General features: G+C 38.3%; 1 protein-coding gene across 7 annotated transcripts in view; it reads right to left on the minus strand.

Annotated features, from left to right (window-relative positions):
* DOCK3 (dedicator of cytokinesis 3) overlaps nucleotides 1-25,815 on the minus strand; it is a 561,701-nt gene that overhangs the window by 118,466 nt on the left and 417,420 nt on the right. For all 7 annotated transcript variants that reach the window (XM_045079409.1, XM_045079404.1, XM_045079422.1 and 4 more), the window contains exons 10-12: nucleotides 8,021-8,102; nucleotides 2,963-3,023; nucleotides 1,555-1,702 (exon numbers count right to left, since the gene is read on the minus strand). In XM_045079409.1, the coding sequence (XP_044935344.1) occupies nucleotides 1,555-1,702; nucleotides 2,963-3,023; nucleotides 8,021-8,102 (291 nt within the window). The remainder of the gene's footprint in view (nucleotides 1-1,554; nucleotides 1,703-2,962; nucleotides 3,024-8,020; nucleotides 8,103-25,815) is intronic.

The following is a 25,815-nucleotide window of genomic DNA, read 5'->3' on the forward strand; positions in this document are numbered from 1 at the left end:
GTGCAAGCCCCTATCCACAATGAGCATCTGCAGTGAAGCAAGGAACAGCTGATGCATGCGAAGAGATGTGATTCCCGAGTGCTACCTATAAACCCCTTGCCCTTGGGAAAGACACAGTGGAGTAAGAGGATAATGATGATGATTTTGGATTCCTGTTTAGTTCTTTTCAAAGGGAGGAAGGTACATCAAAAAGCATTCCCATCAGCCATTAAAGAAGAGATTTGGTATATGGAGAAAGTCTGTGACTGGTGCATGAAAGGAAGAGAAAACCCACCAAAATTTCCCTTGGAGGTGAGTATTCCAAAGGAAGATCCTTATCCCATAGATGTACACAACTCTGAACAGAACAGTGCTTAAGGCAAAATAGGTAATATGGGGGTCTGGACTTTTATTTTGAAATTAATAAAATGTCGTTGATATATAAAGGGCCAAATTAAGTGTAATTGTGAATTGAGTTCATTTCCTGCCTGAATCAGAACAGAGAATACAGAAAAATATTCATGCAATATTACGGTGAAGATACATTAACATGGTGATGGACAATATTAGATTTCATTTCAAAAAATAATATTGGGTTAAAACCAAAAGAGGACATATTTAAAAAAAATTCTCATAGTTAGAAACACTTACTTTAAAATCTCACTAAACTCACCACAGATTATGTTTTCAGCACTACTATTCATCCTTAAGTCTATATTAGCAAAGACAGATGATGTGCCTGAATTCTGTTCCTTTTCTTCATTTATTTTTTTCTATTGCATAACAAGAATCAGAAGGAGATGCACTGCTTCTATAAGGCAGATCCGGTGGTTAGTGAACATTTTTTTAAAAAGATTTTATTTATTTATTTGACAGACAGAGATCACAAGTAGGCAGAGAAGCAGGCAGAGAGAGGAAGAAGCAGGCTCCCTGCTGAGCAGAGAGCTTGATGTGGGGCTCCATCCCAGGACCCTGGGATCATGACCTGAGCCGAAAACTGGGGCTTTAACCCACTGAGCCACCCAGGCACCCCTGGTTAATGAACATGAAAAACAATGCCATGGCTAGATGGGTGTGACTTATGGATCTGTGGTCACAATAGTGGAGAGTGTAACCACAGCTCCTCAGAAAAATTTACTTTTCTTCAAGTTGACTTGTGATCATTCTTTGAAGCAATTTGCGTCAGTACCTAGCTCAGTTACAATAGTTGGTGGGGGGGAAGTATTGAACAAAGAAGATTCTTTTATATCCCAAACACAGGAGAAATTACATCATTAGTTTTTCTGTAACTAATAATGTTGGCTAGTCCTAGATAGAAGAGATAGTACAGACATCTATACTACCAGACTTCTAGTTTAGGATAGAGGTTTCTGAATTTCGCTGCTTCAGAATCACCTGGGCAACTTATTAAAACTATAGACCTTAGATCAAAATCTTTGCATTTTTTATAAACTCCCTATCCTACATATTCTGGTGGTTCTGTGTCCCACAAAGCTTGAGCACTGCTGCTCTCAAGGGTAGTACTGGAATGTCTTATGTTGTAAATTATTAATATTTCTGATATCTATTACTCACGTGTAAACCTTAAGAACAAAATCCTTTTCTTCCTTTAATTCTGTGAGCGACTGCAGAACATCCAGGATGCTCAGGACAGCGCAACCATATGGTCGCCGGTAGTGTAGGTGAGCAGGGCCCTTCTTCGAGTCATTCAGGAGCATCCGGCCTGAAGCACAGCAGAAAATACCAGTCAGACCAAGAACTCCAGGCTCCTCTCCAGTACCACCTGATTGTCATCCAAGGATGCCAGAGATATAGGCACCTTAGAAATACTCTAAGCTGGAAGACTAATTTAGGACTAAAGAGAGCCATGCAGGGATGCAGAATATTTATGTGGAGGAATGCCAGACAGGCCTTGGCCACATTCAATTAATCATCCTTATTATCTACCTTAATGCCATTAGTCCATTTATTAATCATATGAGAATAAAACAGTGGTTTTATGAATTTCTTAGAAAAATCACTGTGTTAGATTTAAACCTCTTTGGCATATTGGGGATACAAAGTTTAGTATTTTTGTTGCCAGGTAAAAACTTTTATGCAAAGGTAAGAACCACGAGTTATTCTTCCAACCAAATTTTGCTGTCACGGCTGCTCTTGAATCTCTGCTGGAGCGAAAGTTGTCTCAGAAAGAATGGGGGCTCGCTTCTCCCACCTACCAAAGCTGTGCCTAATGGTGGCCGCGAGAGGACTTGAAGAAGCAAAACTGGAACGTCAGTAAATGCTTACGAAGTACAGCAAAACAAAGTACAGTAAAGAGGTGTTTTGTTGGCAAAGAAGTAAAAAATACTCTTTGACAAAAAAGGTACATGATAATGTCAGAATCCAAACTGATGGAGGAAGACTTGGTTAGACCCCAGATTACGCCTTATGCTCGAAATGAGGCTGAGTAAATCAACCACAGAGCAGCAGCAAAAATCACTTTCATCATCTTGGGTGGGGTAAAAGTGAAATACCATACATCAGCTGCAGTAAGGGTAGTAACTCTTATTTTGTGGAAAACTGCACAGATACATACTTTGGATACAAAACACAGCAAAGGCCATTCGCCACATGTTCAAGATGGCAACCTGCAACCTGTTGTAAGATCTCTGAAGTGGAAAAGCTGGTACAAAGGCAAAGCACTGTGGTGGAGAGAATGTTAAAAGAGCAGACCACTTGAAATAAAGAGTTTGGAGTTTGGGTCTAAAAACAAATTGGGAGCAGAAGATTTCAAGTGAAAAAAAAAAAATGCTTTCATTCATGTCAAATTCAGCTACCATAGCAGCTGAGCTTAAGGCAGAGTTCCAATACAAGCTGGACTCCCGTCCTGAGACCTGACATTACGGGTAAGAGCTATAAAGATGAGAAAGCTCAAACATAGTAGTAGATACTTATCCCAAGGTGGGCTGGTCTTAGTCATGTGAACGGATAAGGTCAACAGTACCTATTCGTATCACATGGGCAACTATATATAAATCTCTCTTCATATCTTTGCTGCTCAGATCCTAAGAAAAGAAAAAAAAAAGTAAATTAAGACAATGAATGTACTGAAAATAATTAAAATTTCACTTCAAAACCTCATAATCATCTGTTTTTGTTACTTTTAGCATATGTTATAGGTGGGGAGGGGGACTAAAGCACACAGTGGTTTAGTGGTTTGTAAGATTCCTGTGGCCAAAGTGTGAATATCTTACCTGCCTCTGGAAGTTAATTTATTGATAATACCTTCCCAGCTTTTATTTAGAATAGCCAACAGATATCTACAAGAGTTCTCACATTAGAAATCTTCATAATATTGCCTTATCCATGTTTATTTGAACATCATTTTATAAAAAACATTTTGTAACAAAAGAAATGTTCAATGCAGAACAAAAATTGGAAAACACCAATAAGCTTATTAATGACTGAGATTTTAAAATTTTACTCTTTACTAATTTTATGTTTATTCTGTGTTCCACAATGATTATTATGCACTAGATATGTTCCCTTGAGAAGAGACTAATTTGGCCTTAGTGAAACCTCAAAAATTTGATCTCCATTTCTAAATTTAGATATGCATCATTTGTACTGAAGTATAAAGCTGAAAATAATCTTATCTGGAAAATTCTAAGGGCTTCCTTTAAGTAAACGATCTGATCCAATCAGTAATTTTTAAAACTAAAGTTATTAAAATAATTTTATACATTAAATTATTTATGTTTAGAACACCTTTCGAAATAAAGCGTTCATTTATGGGTATGTATTTCACTTTAACACGTTGTACTTAAAATAATAAAATGTTAATATATACTCTGTTTCAGACTTCTCACCAGGTCAGCTTGCTGCTCACTGAGACACACTGTTGTGAATTAATGATATTGATGGAATAACCTCTGTCCTTAATGGACAGTTTCTCAAGATTTCCCTTTTGGTTCTAGGAAAAGGTCCCTTACTTAGTTCCCTGTCTTTCCCATCTTTCATCTCTTGACTGGTCCCGATGCTGTCTCTTTTTAAAAAGCCAGGGAAAGGGACAATCAAGTGACAGTTATAGTTTCAAATGAGCTTTGCAATCCAGAGTCCCCATGTTTGCTTTATTTTTATACCTTGTTGCAAGGTTAGGACTTGGGTAAGGCAAGCAAGGCACCCAAGGTGCAAAGTTTAAGGGGGTCTCACTCTCAGGAAGTTGTGCTTTGCTTGCCTTACCATAGACCAGCTCTGCCCTGTAGAGTGGCCCTAGACATATGAAAGGAAAGGAGACATTAAAAAGTAATGTGCAATGGTGAAATTGAAACTTTTAGATTCTAGATGGTTATGACATTTCACCAAATTCTTGATGGAATAACAAAGTGTGCTTATAATGAAATAGGATACAAAATAATTTAAGATAAATGTGTATCTCTGGAATCACAAAGAAATATTTTTACATGAAAGTTGTCGTTTGAAACTGAAAAAAGGTGGTTCAGGCTCCATCTTACCACTTCCTTTAATTTAGAAATGGAATTTAAAATGATACCTTCAAATATCTCTGTATTTTGACACCCATTAAAATGGTTACTAAATAACAAATAAAAATTTAAAAAATCCACATTACCACTTCTTTGCGCTTTTTTTAGGGATTGAAACACGTCTACTTACTGAAAAATATAGAAATTTTTGACACATTTCAAAATGAAATGGTTCCTTCTACATAGCTTGGAATGTGTTAAGCCAAACTACCAAATAACCAGTATGATGATTAATCTCTACATCTACGAATTCAAGTCAGTTACCAAAGATGATCAAACACTAATCAGATCAGTTGTACACATGAGCACAGGACCTCTCTCTTGGTTCTAAGTGAATGAAAGGAAGAAAACTGAAATATAATTTATGGTATTTTCCAAGTAGATAGAGTAGGCGCCCTTTCTGACCATTTTGTATTTGGTACCTAGAACTCTCTGTGGTATTTATTTTAAGTCAATAATATAAAATGGGAAGAATTGGTGCAAAAAATATTTTATGTGAAATTATTATTCGTGAGTCCCACATAATTTCAGTGTGAAAGCTATCTTATTAAACATAAGTATGTGGTTAAACACAGTTACCACAAAGTTAGTAAACACTCACTGTTTAAGACTAGGTACCAAGTGTGGCTATCCATGTTAAAATACTCACAAGACCTGTAAAACCAAAATGTGAAGAGGAATTCCCACCATTCATTTGGTGAGCTGAGTTTGAATTTAGATTTACCCTCTGGGGCATACTCTCCAATCCCACATAATTAAAAGCTGGTTCCCAACTACATGGTAGTTATAGGGGAGTGACTCAGGGCTCAGCATCTTGGACTCAGTTCCTGATGTTCCATTTGAAACATGGAGAAGTCAACTCACTTTCCTGTGCCTGAACTGCCCTTTTTCTGTACACATAATGGGATTTGCAAAAACAAAACAAGGCCAATTTATTCATGCTTATGCTACAGAAGAAGCAGAAGCTATAAATAAATGTAGAAAATATAATGCCAATGAATGCAGGGAAAACAACACAAGTTAATTTTCTGAGTTGGTCACTCAAATATAACAAAAAATAAACATATTCATTTACTTCTATAACAAATCATTACTGGGGCCTTCATATTTGCCAGGGACTGTGTGTGAAGCACTGGATGTCTACTAAAAAAGTAAATTCACAGACATGTTCTCACACGTTCATATACATAGCCATTGTTTATCATGAAACTTAGGAAATCACTGTATTAGACATTCACATAAATATGAAACACCTCCTTCTGGATAAAATTCTTTATGGACAGGAATCTCTGAAATCTGACAAGGTTAGAAAAAACCCCGATTTTATAGAGAACAAGGTTGAGTCATGAATAATGTGCTGGTCTATAATGTGGCTCTGAAGTCTGCTTGAGTAATCTTGCAAAACCGCTCAGTTTGTAGGCCTCCCTCTTCTTGATGCTAAAAGGTAAGCTATCAAGTTGGCACTGACCATAGCTGTGGCTGCATTTTCTTGCATTACTCTCAAACTCTGTAGCACCTATGTCAATCTGGAAAACTTCTTTAGTTCACAGGAGGAACTCAAGTCTTAGATGAGAAAATAGGTTCCACCAAAATTAATATTTCTCATTGCTTAAAGTAAAACATGAAAATCCTGGATAAGACAATCTTGTGAAAAAATTTCATGTGCTTTGTAAAAATTTCTCAAATCATTCTTTAGGATCTTAAAAAGCAATCCAGAGCTGTACTGCAAAGGGAACTACAGAAGTGGTATTTTTAGCAGCCTTGTCTTCCCATTGTGGCAGAATAAGAGCACATGAATGTTATGTGCATCTTTGATTTATAAAGTCACAGCTACAGCTTAGGCCTCTGGGCCCATATAGATAATTAAAATGCTACAAAATGAAAATTTCAATTTACTGTAATTACATTCAAATATCATCATAATTAAGTTCATTTTTCAAGAGACAAGGACCACACTCATCATATTCAAGGACAGCCATACATACAGCTCTATTCACAATGCCAGAGAACAGGGAAGCAGTGATTTCTTTTGGTGCTTTATCAGAGAATCAGGGTCTAGAAAAACCTCCTAAGGTCAGTGAGGCATTCTAGGCAGATGGGTGTCTTTTTTCTTCCTATTTCTATTTCAGAAAGGTGACCACAGAGGACCACTTCAGTGTTTACACACTCTCACTTCAGAAGCTCTTTCCCAATATCCTAACCTAAATCCCAACTTGTACTCTTTCCCTCGTTCTTTTCCTACTGAAGGAATAGCGCTGCTTTCCCCAGACAAAATAATCTCAAACTTAACTGTCTTCATGGGTCTGCTTTACCTGCTTGGTCTTCCTGCATTGTCTCCTAGAGTTTGAATGCTGAGCTCCAAGATGGGCTAAAAAAATCACTTTAGCTTAACCAGACTTACAAATGTTTCTGTACATCTGGAGAGTTTTCAACAGAAACTGTCCCTGAGAACATGGCTTCTGATTCTGCAGTAATGCTGTTTGAAGCTTTGAAAGATAAAGTTGTAGTAAATGAACAAAAAAGTCATGTACTCGCCACATATATGTGGTATCAGTAAAACAGGTAAACAAATCCAATTCTATCTTTCAGAGAAAGCTACATATACAATGCCTAGAGAAATCCTATTTGTGTTTAAGAGGTACATTGTAAGCTCTGAGACACCTGACTGTAACCCATCAATCACACACCCCACACCAGGGCAGAGGCACTGTGAAACTATCACACCTCCTGGCGTTAATGGGTCTTAATGTATCTCACTAATACCGAAGCAGATCAAAGACTCCACAAGAGTCAAAACTGGTTTAAAATTATAACACAGTCTTGTTTTCTCCTTCAGCAAATAAACAAAGCTGCACACTGGTTTTCTTTAAATAAAAAACATTTAGTAACTCAAAATCAACTTGAGGAATACACAAGGCAATGTGGTATTATTAGGCTGAGCACTTGCCAGAAGCAGATTACTATGTCTTCTCTGAGCTGATGAGTTTGTGGTTCTGGAGACCATGAATGACTACATCGTTATTCAGAAAAAATGAAAGTATAGATCACAGTAGGAAAAGACCCTCTATTTGGATGTAAGAGAGAAGAACTACTTAGTTTGTCTCTCTTTATATGCACTCACTAAAAAACTGCAAAGCTGTAAATTTGGTGGATGCCTTTAGAGACATTATACTTCTACATCAGAGAAATTCCAAGTGGCCTTGAATAAGAATAGTAAGAAAGACTTCTTCCAGATTTTGTCTGTTATATTAAATAGCTTCTAAAATCTACATTAGTAAAAGGTATTTGATTATATTTCTTTAATAAAAATTTGATTGAAAACTATAGCTGATTTCAGTTTTCTTTAAATATTTCATTAAAATCTGATAGAAACATAAATCAAGCCCTAATCTCCCCAGTGTGTAAGAATAAAGGGAGGTAAGAATAAATACTTGTTTCCAGGGTGACAATATCCACATAGCAGGCCCCTGGGTAGAGTCAACAGGAGAGGAGAGAAGGGAAAGAGAATTTGCACATACTGTAAAAAGGGCACACATTCGTTCTATCTTCTCTGGATTCCTTGGCCCACCATTCTTGTTCAGTCTCACCAGAAACCGCTCACTGAAATGTAGGAGAGAGAGACAGAAAAATGTAAGGGACCATATGCTCCAGAACAAATAAAAAGGGCATTTATAGAGAAACCCTAAACACTGTCAGAACAGCTCTTAGTGACAGGCAAGGCCAAAAGTACATGTCTAATGCCGGGACACTATTTTTCTTGCCAAGCAGCATGCAATGGACACTACCAACTGCCTAACAGCTGTTGCTGTTTCTCTGCTGGCAGCAGCTCTCCTTTCCCTAAAGGTGTGTGCTCCCTGAGAGGAGCAATGAAGACTGTATCTTCTATTATTTTCCAAATACGCGCACAGCTCCACTCATAACATAGGCCCATAACAAGCATATATATTCTCTGATGTGAACACTCAGATCATAAAAATATCCACCATACTCGAGCCAAAACTATCTATATTACCCAGTTTACATCTTCCTATAGAACTCTTAAGAATCATTTCAGGACTAAGAAAAAAAAAATGTTACAGGGACTTAGAAAATTTTGAGCAAAAAGTCAAAGAGAAATAATGTGTTATAACTAGAGCTGCAATCAGAATTTCATAGGGCCATTAAAACATTCTATTTCACAAACAAGACAGGTTAACTCTAAAAGTAAATTACTGGGTTAAAAAACCAGAGATACAGTGTTTGTGACATCCGGAGCAGTGTCTCTTCATTCTCTTACTCCTGCCTGCTCCTGCCCAGGCTCAAATTTTTCTACCTCTTCATCCCAAGGCTCCCCATCAACTGCAACAGAGAAACTGAGCCATGGAAAAGACCACATTTCTAATCAAATTAAAATTCTAAAAGTAATTTACTTGTCCTGTGCTCATAGTCATGTACTCGCCACATATATGTGGTTTCAGTAAAGAGGTCAATATTAAAATATTGTCCTAGAATTATAAGATAGAATATCAACTGTCTAGGTTGCTTACTTTGTTCATGTGTTCATCTGTTCATTTAGTCAACCAATAGTTATTAAGTTCTGTGTGCTAAACGTGGGAATACAAATGTGAACAAGATACACACAAGGTACTTTTCTTCATAGAGCTTGTGATCCTGGTAGACAATTAAATATGCAGAAATGAAGCTAAAAAAGATTTTTTTCTGCCAGGGGTTTGGATGGCAATAAGGAGAGAATGCGCACAGAAGGAGCAGGAAAAAAGGGCTTTGGTCAGAATCAAACATTTGATGTTGATATTTAGGGGAAAAATAAAAGGTAGAACTAGCCAAGTAGACACATGGGGACAAATAGAAAGGCAGGACAAATAAGGAGGTGGGATGCTGTGTTAGTCAAGGGAAGAAAATGTCTGAAAGCAGGGTGGGGAGAGGAGGAGGGGTTGGTGAGTTCTAAGGTCAGTGAGAATCACAGGAGACAAACACAGGACTGTCTCGGAACACAGACCACTGTGATTCCTGCAATAACAGTTTTAGTGGAATGGCAGAGAAAGAGCCCAGTGTGAGGAGGAAGAAGTGAGGAGGCAGAAATAGTCTAGACTACTTTTTAATAAAGGGCTGTGGAAATGTAGAAGTGAACTTATAGTTGAATGGGCATATTGGGTTAAGGGAGGTCTTAAGTTTTTAAAAGATTTTATTTATTTGAGAGAGAGAAAGAGAGAGAGAGAGAGAGAGAGCAAGCACAGGCAAGGGGGAGGGGCAGAGGGGCTCCCTTCTGAGCCAGGGAATCTGATGCAGGACTTGATCCCAGGACCCTGGGATCATGACCCGAGCTGAATGAAGGCAGACAGTTAACCAACTGAGATACCCAGGCACCTGAGGGAGATCTTTATTAACATGTGGGATAACCCTTATGTTTATACTTAATTGTCAATAAAGGCACCAAAATTTAGTAATGAAAAAACTAAACTTTAATCCTTGCCTACAAAAGGTTAAGTTGCCTAAATGTAAGAGCTAAAGCTATAAAACTGTAAGAAGAAAACACAGGAGAAAAATGAAGACAAGTGTCTTTGTATATTTTATTTACATTTGTTTTTCCACCTTTAGCATAAAAGAGAAAAATCTTTGTGATTTCAGATTACTAAGTGAATATCATGAATCACAATCAAATGGTAAACTGAACTTTATAAAAATTAAAACCATCTTTTCTTTGGGAGACATTATTAAAGTGAAAAGACAAGCTATGGACTGAGAAAATATTTACAAATACTCATCTAAAAAAGGACTGTATTAAGAACATATTGAGTTCTGAGAGTTCTTTATAAGTAACAGCTCAACTTAAAAATGGACAAAAGATCTGAAAAGATCTTTCACCAAAGAACATACAGGGATGGCAAATAAGCTCAAGAAAACATCATTAATCATTAGAGAAATACAAACTAAAATCACAGTGAGATACCACTACACTCCTATACGAATGGCTAAATTAAAGACTAAATATACCAAGGGTTGGTGAGAATGTAGAGGAACTAGACCTCTTGTAAACTGCTGAGGGAAGTGCAAAATGGTATAGTCAGTTTAGAAAAGAGTCTGACAGTTTCTTTATAAAGTTAAACATATACTTATTATATGATCTAATCATTCTGCTCCTAGGAGAAATGAAAAGTTATGTCCACACTGAGACCCGTATGTGAATATTTACTGCAGTTTTATTCATAATAGCCAGAAACTGTAAAGAATACAAATATTCATCATGAGATGAATGGAATATCCATACAATGGAATATCCATACAATGGAATATTACTTCACAATAAAAAGAACTACTGAGATATATAATAACTTGGATGAATCTCAAAAACACATACTAAGTGAAAGAAGCCAATCAATCACAAAAGACCGTATATTGTATGCCTCCATTTACATTATAATCTAGACTAGGCAAAACTGTAAGGAAGGAAACCAGATCAGGAGTTGTCAGGGCGAGGGAGGAGGGCAGGGACTGACTGTAAAGGTGCATGAAGGAACTTGCTGGGCTGATGAAAGCTTCTACTTCTTGAATGTGGTGGTGATTCCACAACAATAAATTTGTCAAAACTCACCAAACTATGTTTTAAAAAGAGTGAATTTTACTACATGTAAATTACAGTTCAACAACCTGACTTCAAAAAAGGACAGGGCACACTAAAGAACATTTATTTCTAATAGGACAATGCTTGTAGGTGATAAGATACTGAAGGGAGGAAAGAGAGAAAATAATTGGCAAAGGAAAAAGAAGTTCCCACCTCCTTGGGAAAACTGAGAGAAATCAAGGAAAGAACAAAGGAGGAAACAACCCGTGTGGATACAAATAAGTTAGTAGTTTTAGAAGTTGGGTGTATCAGAGAAACAGGAAACAAGAGCATCAAAGTAACATTTCTCTGTCTGTTACTGTAGTTATCTATCCTAACTAACATGTATATTTGCATTCAACCACCCAGTTAACTCTTTATTTATTTATCTATCTATCTATCTATTTATTTATTCATTCATTTATTTATTTATTTATTTATTTTCAGTATAACAGAATTCATTGTTTATGCACCACACCCAGTGCTCTGTGCAATACGTGCCCTTCGTAATACCCACCACCTGGCTTCCCCAACCTCCCACCCCCAGTCCCTTCAAAACCCTCAGATTGTTTTTCAGAGTCCATAGTCTCTCATGGTTCACCTCCCCTTCCAATTTCCCTCAACTCCCTTCTCCTCTTCATCTCCCCATGTCCTCTATGTTATTTGTTATGCTCTACAAATAAGTGAAACCATATGATAATTGACTCTCTCTGCTTGACTTATTTCACTCAGCACCCAGTTAACTCTTAACTTGATGTAGGAATAGAAAAACAGTTTTTAAAGGAAGTTTATGTCTTTTTCAGAGAATTTATCACTACTTCTGCATTCTTTTTTTAAAATTTTTTCTTTTCAGTGTAACAGTATTCATTGTTTTTGCACCACACCCAGTGCTCCACGCAATCCCTGCCCTCTCCAATATCTACCACCTTGGTCTCCCAACCTCGGAACACCTGCAACTGTTCTCATTGTCATATTACCAATCTCTCAAGGACAGACATCTACCACGCAGGCTGCTGCTGGAGCTGCTAGACCCACAGAAAGGTGTATGGTTTGGAGGAGCTAAATCAAGATCTGGTCCAAAGATAAAAGGTCCAAAGATAAAACAAATTCCAGAGTGGATAGGTCCAAAGATAAAAGGTCCAAAGATAAAACAAAATCCAGAGTGGATAGGGTTGCTGGCCCTATCAGAACCCAAGAACGTCTCTTTTCCCTCAACAGTGAGAGGAGGCCCCTGAGTTCTCACAGTGTCCACATGACCTTCACATGTCCTAGAGCCTTTCATGTTTCTGTTTTCATCTGACCTTCACAATTTGTGAAACCGAAAATAATTGTTTTTTTCCCCCCTTCATTTTATATGGTTTTGGGTACGTATCTAGTTATTTTCTGTCGTGCTAGCTTCTCCAATGGGTATGACAAGCAAATTATGTTTTCTTCTAACATTCAAACTATTTGAAAGCAAACATTGGATAGCCAATGTTTCCTGAAGTGGTCGAAAAAAGTGGGAAACACTGTAGTAAACACAGTTAAACAGGTTTTTACCCACTAGGACTTCTCAGAGGTTTAAAATGTTATGATGTGTTTTGATACCAATGGGACAGATGACATTTGACCCTGCAGGGAGCTTTTCTGTAAGGCAATGGAGTCTGTACAGAGTTTGAGAAATTGGCCAATGAGAGCTACAGCAACCATTCATATTTCCCAATGGTATGAAAGGAACTGTGGTCAAAAGAGTAAAATTTAAAATTTATTCATGAGATTTTATGAACATTCTCTATAAGAGAGCAACAGGGAAGCTTATCTCTTAAATAATATGGGTGATAAAACTCCAATTCTTTCAAAAGAAAGAAAGAGATAATGTTAAGTTCTTACTTTTCATAAGCAACATTATAAGAGAACTGCTCTATATTTAGTGGTTTTTATGATGAGCTATGCATGAACAGTATATGAAGTTACATTAATTTCAGAATTTCATTATTATTGAGCAAGTTGCTACAAATGAATTCCATAATTTGAATCTGTGGCAAGTCTAAATGTCCCAATTTTAAGATCACTTGATTTTATGAAGGTTCTAATTCACACACTCATACACATTTCCATGGATAGTAATTCATGCATCCCTAGAGCAAATGTTCAGTGACCATCAATAAGATCCCAGCCTATACTGAGACAGAGACAGTCTCTGATACTTAGGGAGAATATTTCCTGAAGACTCTGTTTTGGAAATACAAGCATCCTCCTCAAATAAGTTCAGAGGAATTCTCTCAACTCTTCCATTTTAATCTTCGTGTTTCTCATTTGTTCCTCTGTGGAGATGGACGGCAACTACTTAGCAACTACTATCTCTTCTGTGATAACCTCCCAGGTGCTGAAAAACAGACAAGGAGCCCCAAGGCCATAGTACATAGCACAGTGCGATAGATTAAAAAATCTCTAGTATTTCCTCACAGATTCATTTTCCAATTTAGCTCACTTGGCTTTATTTCTCAAGTTCTTCAAGTTTTCCCACTTTCATTCTGAAGCACAAGAGCAGAAATACATAAAGGGGTTTCATAAAGGCAAATCAGTACTGTGGTTTTCAAATTTATTTTTAGTATCTGCTTTTCAACAAAACCTTACACTGTTCAATATATGAAAAATCAATAAAGAGCTACTTAGGTTGAGTAGGGGAACTGGAGGGGCAGGGGGGAAAAAATCCTCCCTACTTAGGCTTCTCTCCTAACCACGACCTGTCCCTGAGACACTTCAGGGCTCCAAAGAACACATTTATAACTATTATTACAGTTCAAGGATTTTTTCTAGCCTTCTTTCCTCCTTTTCATTCATTTCAACAAGCGTTCATGAACCTTCACCATATTCCAGAAACTGAGGTAGATTTTGGGAAAAGAGAAATGAAATGGTCCCTCCCTATCCTCAAGGTTTTGAGTCTACTGGGAGAGAGGCACAAATAAACCCCAAATTGCAACATAATGTGAAAATGCTATAATTATACAGAAAGGGGCTACTAACAGGTTCTACTGGGATGAGGATAGGCTGCCCAAATGGGATACTACAAAGGACTCTTGCAGTATTGCGAGGCTTACAGCATTTGGTGAGAGGTAGTTAGAGATGAAGAGAAGAGGATTCTAGGAGAGTGCTCCAAGTGCAGACTCTCAGAGGGCTGAGGTATTTTGATGGTGGGAAGGCTCCGGGCAAGAGTTAGGAGGGCACTGGAGAGCCAGGGAGTGGTCAGAGGTACTATGCAACACAGAGTGGACAAATCCAGAGTGGACTTAGCTGTGAGGGTTCTCCAAACTTGGCTATTATCAGGAATAACTGCCAGCCTATGAAAATACAGATTCCTAGACCCCATCCCAGGTCTTCTGGATCAGAATCTCTAGAGGAATAGACTCAGAGGACTTCTGGGGAGAGTGTAAGAATCTGCCTTTTTAAGCAAGTTTGGAAAACCCCATTATGGGCCTTAGAGAAGCTTGGAAAGTTCAACTAGGAGAAGCACTGTTGACTTCCTAAGTCTTTTGAATGATCACTTGGGCTGCGGTGTTGAAAGCAAGTTGATAACATAGAAAATACTCCAAAGACAATGGGAGTAGCCCCAGCAAGCTATGATTCAGTTTGGAAACAGAAGAGAGGAAAATGGATGTGAGATGTAAGCTGGCCACATATAGCAATTGATTGGATGTGGCAGTCAACCAGAAAGTTCAGATGCGAATGCTGAATTTGAAGTCTCTGTGGGATATGTAGGTGAAAAAAACAGGCAGATCAAAGCCTAAGTCTGAAGTTCAGGGAAAAGACATGGGTGGGAGGTGGAGCTCCGGGTACTCATCAATTTGCTATCACAGTAGCAACAGCAGCCACTTAATGAATATCTTTTATGTACTGGGCATTGTTTAAAGTATTTCTTTTCTTGACTAATTATATTTAATACTCATAACAGATATTTCATCTCCAAAGAAACAGAGTCAGAGGGGCAAAGTTCTTGGCTTGAGATCAGAGGGTAGAGAGAGAACAGTAAAAATGAAATTCTAATCTGAATCTGTTTGACTTCAAAGCCCTTACTTTATCTATATTTCATCTTATGAATTGAGCACTGGAAAAAGAGTGGTGTGGGAGAGGAGGGGGCTTCCACGGGTAATATCCAAACTACATCTTGCCCTAGAGATGCACCGTGTCTGTGTCACATAGGCTCTCAGATGTGCTGCCTGAAGGAAATCCAGCCATAATCCCCATTACCTATATGGGACATTTGACCCCTATGATTAGAAAATTTATGCCCAGCCCTCATCCCAGTTCTGCTAGTGGCCCCCTAGTCTGAAGTTAACGGCACTCCCACTCCGTCACACTGAGAAGTGATGGGAACAATGGTTTGCCTGATTTGGAACAAGCAGAGACTTGAATGATAAACAATCCAAGAAAACATATTCTTTTCATTTTCTTTAAAGTAAAAGAGACACAGGAATAAACCTGTTATCACATATCCTTGAATGTTTATAAAAGCATTTTTCTAATTATACAGCCCCTAGAGGGTCTTTGGAAATCATGCAATTCTCATGAAATTGAACTAAATGGTAACTTTATGATCAATTATGTGGGAAGTTACAGTTGTTTTAACTCTAATGATTTATGCTCTCACCCCAGGATCAGACTCCCAATTCTAACAATAGAAAGCATGTAGATGAATAAATGGGGGTGCAATGAGGGTGAGGTTCTGTTGACAGGACAGCACAACAGGTCGTCTTTGCTGTCTCCAAAATTCAAGTCAAAGTGCTTCTAAGAAAAGTGCACATCCATGTGGGGAAGTTGGGCATGGAGGGAATGACCCTGCCTTCTATGTGTTTTGCTAATTCATCTGTGGGGTCTAAAGAAGTAGCATACTTTTATATTTCTCAGCTGTAGGTCAAGCAGTCTGACGTATGATAAGAAAGTAACCATGCTAGCCCTTGCTGCCAAATAAGCAATGTTTGAGCAGTGGTTGCTTCTCTGTATTCAAGAGAAGTTCTTTTGTCTGGTGTAGACAAATGCCCCCTTCATAGATAGGTCCTTTGTAACTTCCCAAGAGTAATACAGACCTAGTAGTTATGAAAGAAATGATAAACATATTAATAAATGAATGCTGAAAAAAAAACAATTTAGCTAAGAACACTTTCATTAAGTGAATAGAAAGAATGCTACTTAGTAATTTATCTGACTACATTATCATAGAAAAATAAAGCATTTAAGAGCAAATCACTGATAACATGACGTAATTTTTTCCTATTTATTTATTATAATGTTTCCCAATTTATTTATTATGCAAACTGGAAAGACTTAAACAAATGCTAAAGTGTGGATACTCCCTAAGACTTCATAGAAAAACAGTATCTTGGCAGTAATACAGAAAAATGACTAACTTTTATGAAAGATCACACCTGACATAGTGCAATCATGGTATTTCCTAATGGATAGTCTACTAACTAGAAAAAGATAACCTCAAAAATTAATTCTTTCACTGGTAGGATCAAACTGTAAGCAAAACAAACTTTGAGCAAACATCACTCACTCCAGGAATTCAGTGCATAAAACTTTTCAGTCTTCACAATTATGCTTCTGAATTTCTACACAACCTAATGGAAATGGAACAAACACACACCAAGGTTTTGAACAGGATGAGAGCAGTTATCAACATGTGTACTATATTTTATAGAGCTTATCACCTTTTTCTCATATGGCACTTCATGTGATATGTGGCAATTTGGCAGGAATACTCCAAATTTTCATTGAAAAGAGTATCTTCCTGACCCTGCTCCCTTCCTCTATCATGACCTACATTTATACTGATAATCTTTTGTTCTGTGCTTTCTAGCTCTTTGTTTAGAATGTGAACATTTTTGTCTTTTAAACTTCATTCTTTTACTCACTACACATATTCTCTGTTTGGCATGATATAGGGTAAGAAGAATATATATTCACAGATGGAAGAAAAATCATAGCATTTGCCTGAGGTTTTTCATGGTCTGCTTTCACACACACGCCTACAGATTTGGCCTATTATAACTCCGTAAGTTCCCTAAGGATACCAGAATACACATTATTTATACTTATTAACTTGTTCTTGTCACTATTTCTGCTGCTGTTTCTGTGCTTCAATGAGGCAAAGTTTTGTTGTTTAATATATTATATGTCTCTTAAGAGGGAACCCTGATGGGAATAGTAGAGCCTATAGAAACCAAAATAAATATACACAGGAGAAACAGAAAAATCTTGATCATTTTCTGAGTGGAAGCTAGAAGACTGAGCCAACTTGAAAGCCAAATGAATATTTAAATCTGTGATGAGCATGTGTTACATGCCAATAATGGATCATTGAACACTACATCAAAAACTAATGATGTACTATATGTTGGCTAACTGAATAATAATAATAATAAATAAATCTGTCAGACATTCTATTAGACGTTTTCTAATCTTTTAAAGAATAAGACTGAGAAGGGACACCTTTTCAGTGGCTCAGTCAGTTAAGTCACTGCCTTTGGTTCGGGTCATGATCCCAAGGTCCTAGGATTGAGTTCTTCATTGGGCTCCTTGCTCAGTGGGGGACCTGCTTCTCTGTTTCTGCCTACCACCCTGCCTGCTTGTGCTCTCTCTCTGACAATTAAATAAATAAAATCTTAAAAAAAAAAAAAAAAAGACTGAAAAGCCCAGGAATAATCTCAAGGAATACCAGGAAATGAAGATTTCCTAAGTACTAAAACTTTAAAAGTATTTAAAAACTCTAATTTTTTTCAAGAAGTTTAAATTATAGGAACAATGTAACTATGTCAAAATCTTTTTTATTCTCCCTTAATATGGGACAGTTAGTGATATTAATTTTTTAAATATTTATTTATTTGAGTGAGAGTGGGCAGGGGGAGGGGGAGAGGGAGAGGGAGAGAGTAAATATCTAGCAGAATCCTTGCTGAATGTGGAGCTAGAAACAGAGTTTGATCTCATGACCCTGAGATCATGACCTGAGCCAAAACCAAGAGTCAGATGCTGAACTGAACCATGCAGGGGCGCCTAGTGATACTATTTTTAAAACAATATTATAGGGGCACAAGTGTAGCTCAGTTGGTTGAGCATCTGCCTTTTGTTCAAGTCATGATCCCAGGGTCCTGGGATGGAGCCCAGCATTGGGCTTCCTGCTCAACAGAGAGCCTGATTCTCCCTCTCCCCCTGCTGCTCCCCTTGCCTGTGCTCACTCAATCTTTCTCTCTCTATCACAAAAATAAATAAAATCTTAAAAAATCCCAATATTAGAGTAATATAGCTAATAAAGTATAAAGACAAGATTTTAACTTAGGTCTAGATTCTCCAAAGCCTATACTCATTCCAACTGTCTTTTTAAATATATACTTAAATAGTGAAAATAAGAACATTGATCAAAAAGAACTAAACCAACTTGAAGGTAGCTACATGTCTCTAAATATTACATATCCACAAATATACATTTGTGTGTACACAAATGTATACATCCGAGACTACAAAGGACTCTATTGTTCTTAATATTCCTATTTTGTTTCATGTGTTTCCCTCCTCTCAGTACTCTGTGCACACACACACAGACTCAATCTATCCTTTCTGCCAATGATCTTGCACAACCAGTTCAACAGATCACTCAGTCCATCAGGTTCTATCTTGTGCTATAGAAAATGGTAGCCACTAGCCGCATGTAGTTTATTCATATTTAAGCTTAATTAAAATTAAGTGAAATTGGAAAATCACTTCTCAAACTAGCCACATTTCAAGAGTTAAATAGCTACATGAAACTAGTGGCTACCAGGTACACCATAATGTTCTGCCATACACAGAGCATTTCTATCATCCTATAAAGTTCAGCATGGTCTGTGAGGGGTCGCTGGAACAAAAGATCCTGTACTACTGCATAGCAGCACTATTCCAAGTTACAAAATTACAATGCTAGAAACACTAGAGCCATCAACAAACCATAAGAGACTCTTAATCTCAGGAAACAAACTGAGGGTGGGAGGGATGGGGTGGCTGGTGATGGACTTTGGGTAGGGTATTGTGCTATGGTGAGAAAAATAAATAAATTTTAAAAAAAGAGAGAGGAGAAGGGAGTTGGGGGAAATTGGAGGGGGAGACAAACCATGAGAGACTATGGACTCTGAGAAACAATCTGAGGGTTTCAGAGGGGAGGGGGATGGAAGGCTGGGTGAGCCTGGTGGAGGGTATTATGGAGGGCATGTATTGCATGGAGCACTGGGTGTGGTGCATAAACAATGAATTCTGGAACACTGAAAAGAAATTTAAAAAATAATTAAAAAAACAAAAGAAATATCAGTGATCAGGTCCCATGTGATCTGCCCTTTGGCCCTTTCTGAACTTTTTGCTGGGAGTGAGACAGTCTTGAAAGCCAGAGTACTTGCAGTTTCATGAAAGAAGGTGTACTAAAGTCAGAGATTTGCTCTATCTGTGCTTACGACTGGGACAAGGGATCTGGCATTTTCTGAGTACTTTGATCAGTGTAGGCTATGTAGTATTTTTCAGTAAACATAATCTCTTCTCTGCATTTACGATATTGTAGCACAAATTCACCAGACATGTTAAGAGACTTAGCTATCTCTGTCCTGCCAGCCAAAGTACTGTAGGGCACTCTTACAGCACAAACACAGTCAGGGTTTACCTTTCCCAAGTACTGTAATGTATCTGCTATAGAGTGAGATGGGCCAAAAATGAATGAGCAGATTCTGAAGTCAAGGTCCTCTGAGAACGTGTCCAGGTTATCTTCAGTAGCCTTCCATCTCTAGGCACTCCAACCTCTAGGTCAGCCTGAATTATCTCCCATATATACATCTTCTGCAAATACAGCTTGAACTAGATGACTTCCTTTCTTAAAAAAGAAACTTCAGTGCTGCTTCAGCTCTGTAGATGCTCATAAGCTTCCACCTGGCAGTCCAGACCCTCTAGCATCTGTCCTCTTCCTGTCTCTCTAAATTCTTCTACTTCCATCAACATACCTTGTTCCAGGCCAGATGGATCTGCTTGCCTTTCTTAAAAAGTATTCTTTTTTCACTGCATCCTACCTCCCCACTTCTCTCTTCTGCTCAAGGCCTGCCTATCCTTTGAGGCCCAGCTCATGAAGGCTTCTGTGGCCCTATCAGTCAGAAAGGATCTATTCCTCCACTAACATCTAACCATTTATGGCAGTGCCTCTGGTTAGCGTTAGAGCTGGTGTGTACATATGTGACAACTTCACTGTGCAGAAAAGAGTTAACACAGCAGGACTGAGACTGCTGTCTTAGAAAGGTATGCTTAGAAGATCAGCCTTTGGCTGCCATCTGGGAATTTGGTTCTTAAAGAGTTTCCAACAGTTAAGGGTGGCTCACTGTGCCTAGACTGCTTGTGAGGGGCACTGTATCTTACGCTGAACATTTGCTCCCTTCTGGGAATTCTGTATATAGTAAGTAAAGGGTGCCTATGTGACAGCGCCCTATAAACATTGCATGCTGAGTCTCTAAATGGCTTCCTGGGGGGCAGAAACATTGCACAGATATTGCTGTATTTTCACTGCTGAAAGAGTGTGTTCTGGATGATCCCCTCATGTGAGGGAGAAAGCATAAGTAAGCCTGCACATGGATTCTTTCAAGCTCTGCCTGTGTTCATCTTCCTTATGATCCAGCTCTGTATCCTTACTATGTCACTGTAATAAATCTCAGCTATGAATATAGCTATATGCTGAATCCTCAAAGTCCTAACAAATGGCCACTAGGGGTTGTGCTGGGGATTTCTAACACATTCTTAAAGTCCAGTGTCCTTGTCTGTAAATTAGCAGGGACAGAATCTCCTGCAGCCCTCAAAGAATCAAGCATAGAGGCTTACAGCTTATAGAGACTTACTAAATAAAAATAAACTTGGCCTAATAATGTCTTCTTGACTTCTAATGACTTTACGTTAATAAGGACAACACAATTAAAATACCAAGATAGCTGAGAGCAAAATGAGAAACAATAAATGGGTAAATTTCCCCACAGAAGTTTCCTATCTTTACATGCACAGCTTTTTCCTGCTTTAAAGGCTCCCAAGAGCTTCACAGCAATAAATGAATATTCTGAATGTGCCTGCTGCTGCATAGGGCTCTGATGACATCTCTGCTGTCCTGTCACCAGGCAAAGCTGGCAGAAATCCTGCTCCTTAGGTCCCAGGGAAGGCTGCCTGCCAGGTGTCTAGCAAAAGTAGGGTCTCTGTGGTGGGAAGAATCTTTGCAGGGGCAACCGATTTTTATTTGCCCTTCCTGTCTTTCACAAGCCCAGCTAAAGCATATAAAGAACACCAATGTTTAGATTCAAGCACAAAGCTTAAATATGTATAATAAAGATGATAACTGTGAATATTTACTGAGATCTACTATCTTCCAGGACTTTGTTCTAGGGACTGTATTGTCACTTTAATTAGGGAGACACTACTTTTTTTCCCCCTCAAACAAAAGGTCTCACACATTTATTACTGAACCAACCTACTGGTACAGCAGCATACTAACAGAGAAAAATAATCTTCTCAACAAAACTTCTCTGTTGTTCAGGAGCAGTGATGTTTACAGAGTGATATGATATAAGCAAGTGACAATGCAGCATAAATATGCATGCCACCTCATGTGTGATTCCTTATAGATCCAGTTTGGTGGCTCTCCAATGTCCCCTCTTGGTGTTGTACTTGATTTTATTACCAGTTTTCATCCAAATCCACTGGGGAATGTGATGAGTCTCCTTTTCTTTCCTGGTCAGGAAACACCTGATCCTGAAAATCTAATGAGAAGATAGAGCAAGGAACGGTCAACCGCACACACCAGGATGGTAGGGAAAAGGCAAGATACTTCTATTTCAGAGTTGAAGAAATAAAAGCACAGTGGGGTTAAGCAATCTAGCTTATTTGGCAGCATTATCCATGGTAAGGTAGGTAGGCTTGTTCTGGCAGGTGTGTGAGTTCAGAGAGTTTAAGACAAGGGCAAGAACAAACTTTAGAGGTCAAGCCCAGGAATCCTGATAAGTCCTGACTTACAGGGTTGAGGCAGAAGAACCTCAGGCAGAACTAGGATTGGGGATGGACCAGGGTCAGTGGGAGAAAGCCATAGACTTGCTGACCACACCCTGGTCAAAATCAAAGAGCAGGCGGATGGAATGAGGTGGAGGCCAAGGCGTCAGTGCTGAGATAGCTCAGGTCTGTTCCCAGAGTGGGCTGCTTTTTCCTTAAAGGGGAGTTCTCAACTTGGGATCAGACAGTTTCAGAAGCTCTGTATACCCTCAGAAGCAGGATGGAAAGGGGTTATGTGTGTTGCCTCTGTGCTCACACACTCTTCTAAGAATATAGCACCAAAGGATCTGGTACTCCTCCTCCCTGGTTTACTTCTGTGTCTTCATTCATCCATAAATCTTTCAAGCCCATGTGAGACACCAGGATGCTCTTCTGGGCAGCAGGCAGCTCACTGCAAGGTGATTCCTCAGTATCCTCTCTAGCCATACTTTTTGACTTTTGGCCCTACACAAATGTCACTAACCAGTTAAGATAAACTGGGTTGACTGTTATTCTGCAGCTATCCATAGAGTCAGCCTTATCAGTTTAAGCCTTAATATATCCCACAAGTTTCTTTTTTTTTCAAGATTTATTTATTTAAGAGAGAGAGAGATTGCTAGGTGTGGGGGAAAGGCAGAGGAAGAGAGAGTCTTAAGCAAACTCCATGCTGACTGAGGAGGCTGATGTGGGATTTTATCCCACGACCCTGAGCTCATGACCTGAGCTGAAACCAAGAGTGGATGCTTAACCAACTGCACCACCCAGGTGCCCCTATCCCACAAATTTCTTAATGGAAGTAAAAAGATGTTTCAGTGCAAAAATTCAAAGCAAACTAAGAAGTAAAACAACTTAGACTTGGGGGTTTCCAGAGTAGATAAATGTTTAATTTTGATGTCAGTGAGTTTTTTCCCATTTTTCTCTTAAATCTGGGCTCCTGATGTGCTTCCAGTGATATAACATTCAGAGATCAAGAACCTGTATCTCAAGGAATTTCTAATGGAGAAATCTGCCCATTGTTTTTGGAAGGTATGCTAGGCAGTCACTAAGTACAGATCCCTTGGTTGCTGGAATCCATGATTATGATTAGGTCTCCTTAAAAGTTTCTGATTTCTATCTTCTGGTGACCCTGCAATTCTGCTTGGCTATTCTCTCATGAACCCCTGTGACAATATGGTATAATGGAAATAAAGTGGGGGGCAGACCAGGACTTGAATACTGGACTGGACACTAGTAAACTGTTCATACCCACACTAGATGCAGGGACTGAATTAGGTGACATTGTAAAGCTTCTGACATGGGGCTTGACACATCACATGCACTCAAGGAATATTCACTTGTGTCCCTTTCTTTCTCTCCTTTCCTACAGAGACTGATCCAAACTGTCACATTTTTCCTTAAGCCTCACTGGAAAACAAAATTCATTGGACATGGATGTCTTCCAAATTTATCATAGTCTAATCCAACTTTTTGTGATTCTAGGCACGTCCATCCCTCTTCCCCAATCCCTGTGGGACCATGCCTCGTGGCACTATCTCTTCTTCCTATCGTCATGCTCCTTTCTAAAAGCCCCTTCAGCTCTTGTGCTCTTTCCTACCGAACATTTTGAGCATCCTCATCCCTGTCTCTACATTTCTGCACTGTGCATTCACTCCTCAATCAACTGTTTCTTCTTATCCAATGGTTAAAACACATCATTTAAAACCTCCCCTGGCAATCTCCAAATTCAATGGTTTTTGTGTCTCAATGTAATTTAAAATATCCACTGATTCCCAAATCTGCTCTTTGGCTATAAATTTCATTTTTCCTTGTTATAATCATAGGTGAGCCCAATCTCTCTCCTCTAAGGCTAAATTCTATTGCAATGGTCCCTACACCCATCACAATGGTCCTGAAAGTCTGCCTTACTGTCTTTAACAAGTGTCTGAGTAATTTTTTTCTTCTTCAACAAAGCCCTTACTGGCTATCAGTGGATATCCCAACCTGGGCTCTGACATCTCTGGCAGATGCTTTCTATTGGTTCTAACAGATTGTGATCTGTAGTAGCTGTACTTGAGAAGACTACAGAAGTTATTTAAATGATCTATTGGATCAGTATGGAACAGTAGATCCTTTGAGAACTGTTTTTTGTTGACTAGCAACTGGTGGGAATGAGCAGGCCAAGGTGTGTAGCCAAGTAGATGCTGGGACAGAAGTGGGAGTGACTAACCTGGCTGAATCACTCTACCTGTGACTTTGGCCTTGAAGCAAGAGTATAAGTGAGGGAAAGGAGAGAATGTCTTTTATCTAAATTCCTCTAGATTCTACACAAAGTCATTTTTGCAACTGTAGACTTAATGCTGGAAGGCCATCTTGAGAGTTTATAACAAGTCATTAGTTCTTTTGATAAATGTTGCCAGTTCACTGCAGGCTCTGTAACATTTTTGGTCAGTACATATAATACTTTAAAAAAGAAGTGGTGATGCAACATGGGGGCTTAAGTGGGTAGGAGAAGAATCAATGAAACAAGATGGGATTGGGAGGGAGACAAACCATAAGTGACACTTAATCTCACAAAACAAACTGAGGGTTGCTGGGGGGAGGGGGTTTGGGAGAAGGGGGTGGGATTATGGACATTGGGGAGGGTATGTGCTTTGGTGAGTGCTGTGAAGTGTGTAAACCTGGTGATTCACAGACCTGTACCCCTGGGGATAAAAATATATCATGGCAATTTTCTAGTTTTCAATTGAAGTGGAAAAACTTGTTCAAAAGTTATTGCCACTTTATTCACAAAGGATTTTCCTTCTACCCTGTTATGTTTTATTTAGTGTCTTGATGATTTTGACCTCCACAATCTAGCAATTTTCTAAGAAAGACTAATTAAAATTAGCCACACAGGCAACTCTTTACCATTTTGCATGATACCTGAAATCATACTCCCTTAATGTGGAGTTAGCTCTTAAGACACCAAGAACACATAGTTTAGAATGTGAAAAAACTAAAGACCAAAACAGTTCTAGGAATCTCCCATTATTGGGAATATTTTAGAATTCCATTTAATTTATTTATGGCCTTTTTAGTTATACTTCTTTGCATTATTTTATATATCCTTAACTATTTATGGCAAATTTAGAGTTCATATTTTCCCATATTACATTAAAGGTAGAAAATTTTTAACTTTAGAGGTTAAATTACCACTCCCCACCATACTTTCTGCTATGCACTACATGTACACACATTATAACACCTTTAAGATGTTATTTTTGCCTTATATATTTAATTTTTTTAAAGTTAAGAGGATAAATAGACTTTTATATTTACTCCCATATTTACCACTTCCATGGCTCTTCAATCATTCCTGAAAATGTGAGTTTTCTTCCAATTCCTTCCTTTAGCCTGAAGAACTTCAGTTAGCATATCTTGAAGTGCAATTCTGCTGGTAACATATTCTCTTAGTTTTCCTTTATCTGAAAATATTTTTATTTTGTCTTCATTCTTGAAGGACACTTTCCATTAGATATATAATTTTGTGTTTATTCTTCAACACTTTAAAGATGCTTTCCTACTGTATTCTGGTCTCTATAGTTTCTGATAAAAAGCCCATGATCACTTGAATTGTTTCCCTGTATGTAATGTGTCAATGTGTCATTTTTTACCAATAGCTTTTAAGATTTTCTTTTTCACTGGCGTTAAGTAGTT

Source organism: Mustela putorius, unplaced genomic scaffold (assembly GCF_011764305.1).
Source record: "Mustela putorius furo isolate JIRA1106 unplaced genomic scaffold, ASM1176430v1.1 tig00000095_pilon_pilon_pilon, whole genome shotgun sequence".
Lineage (NCBI taxonomy): Eukaryota > Metazoa > Chordata > Mammalia > Carnivora > Mustelidae > Mustela > Mustela putorius.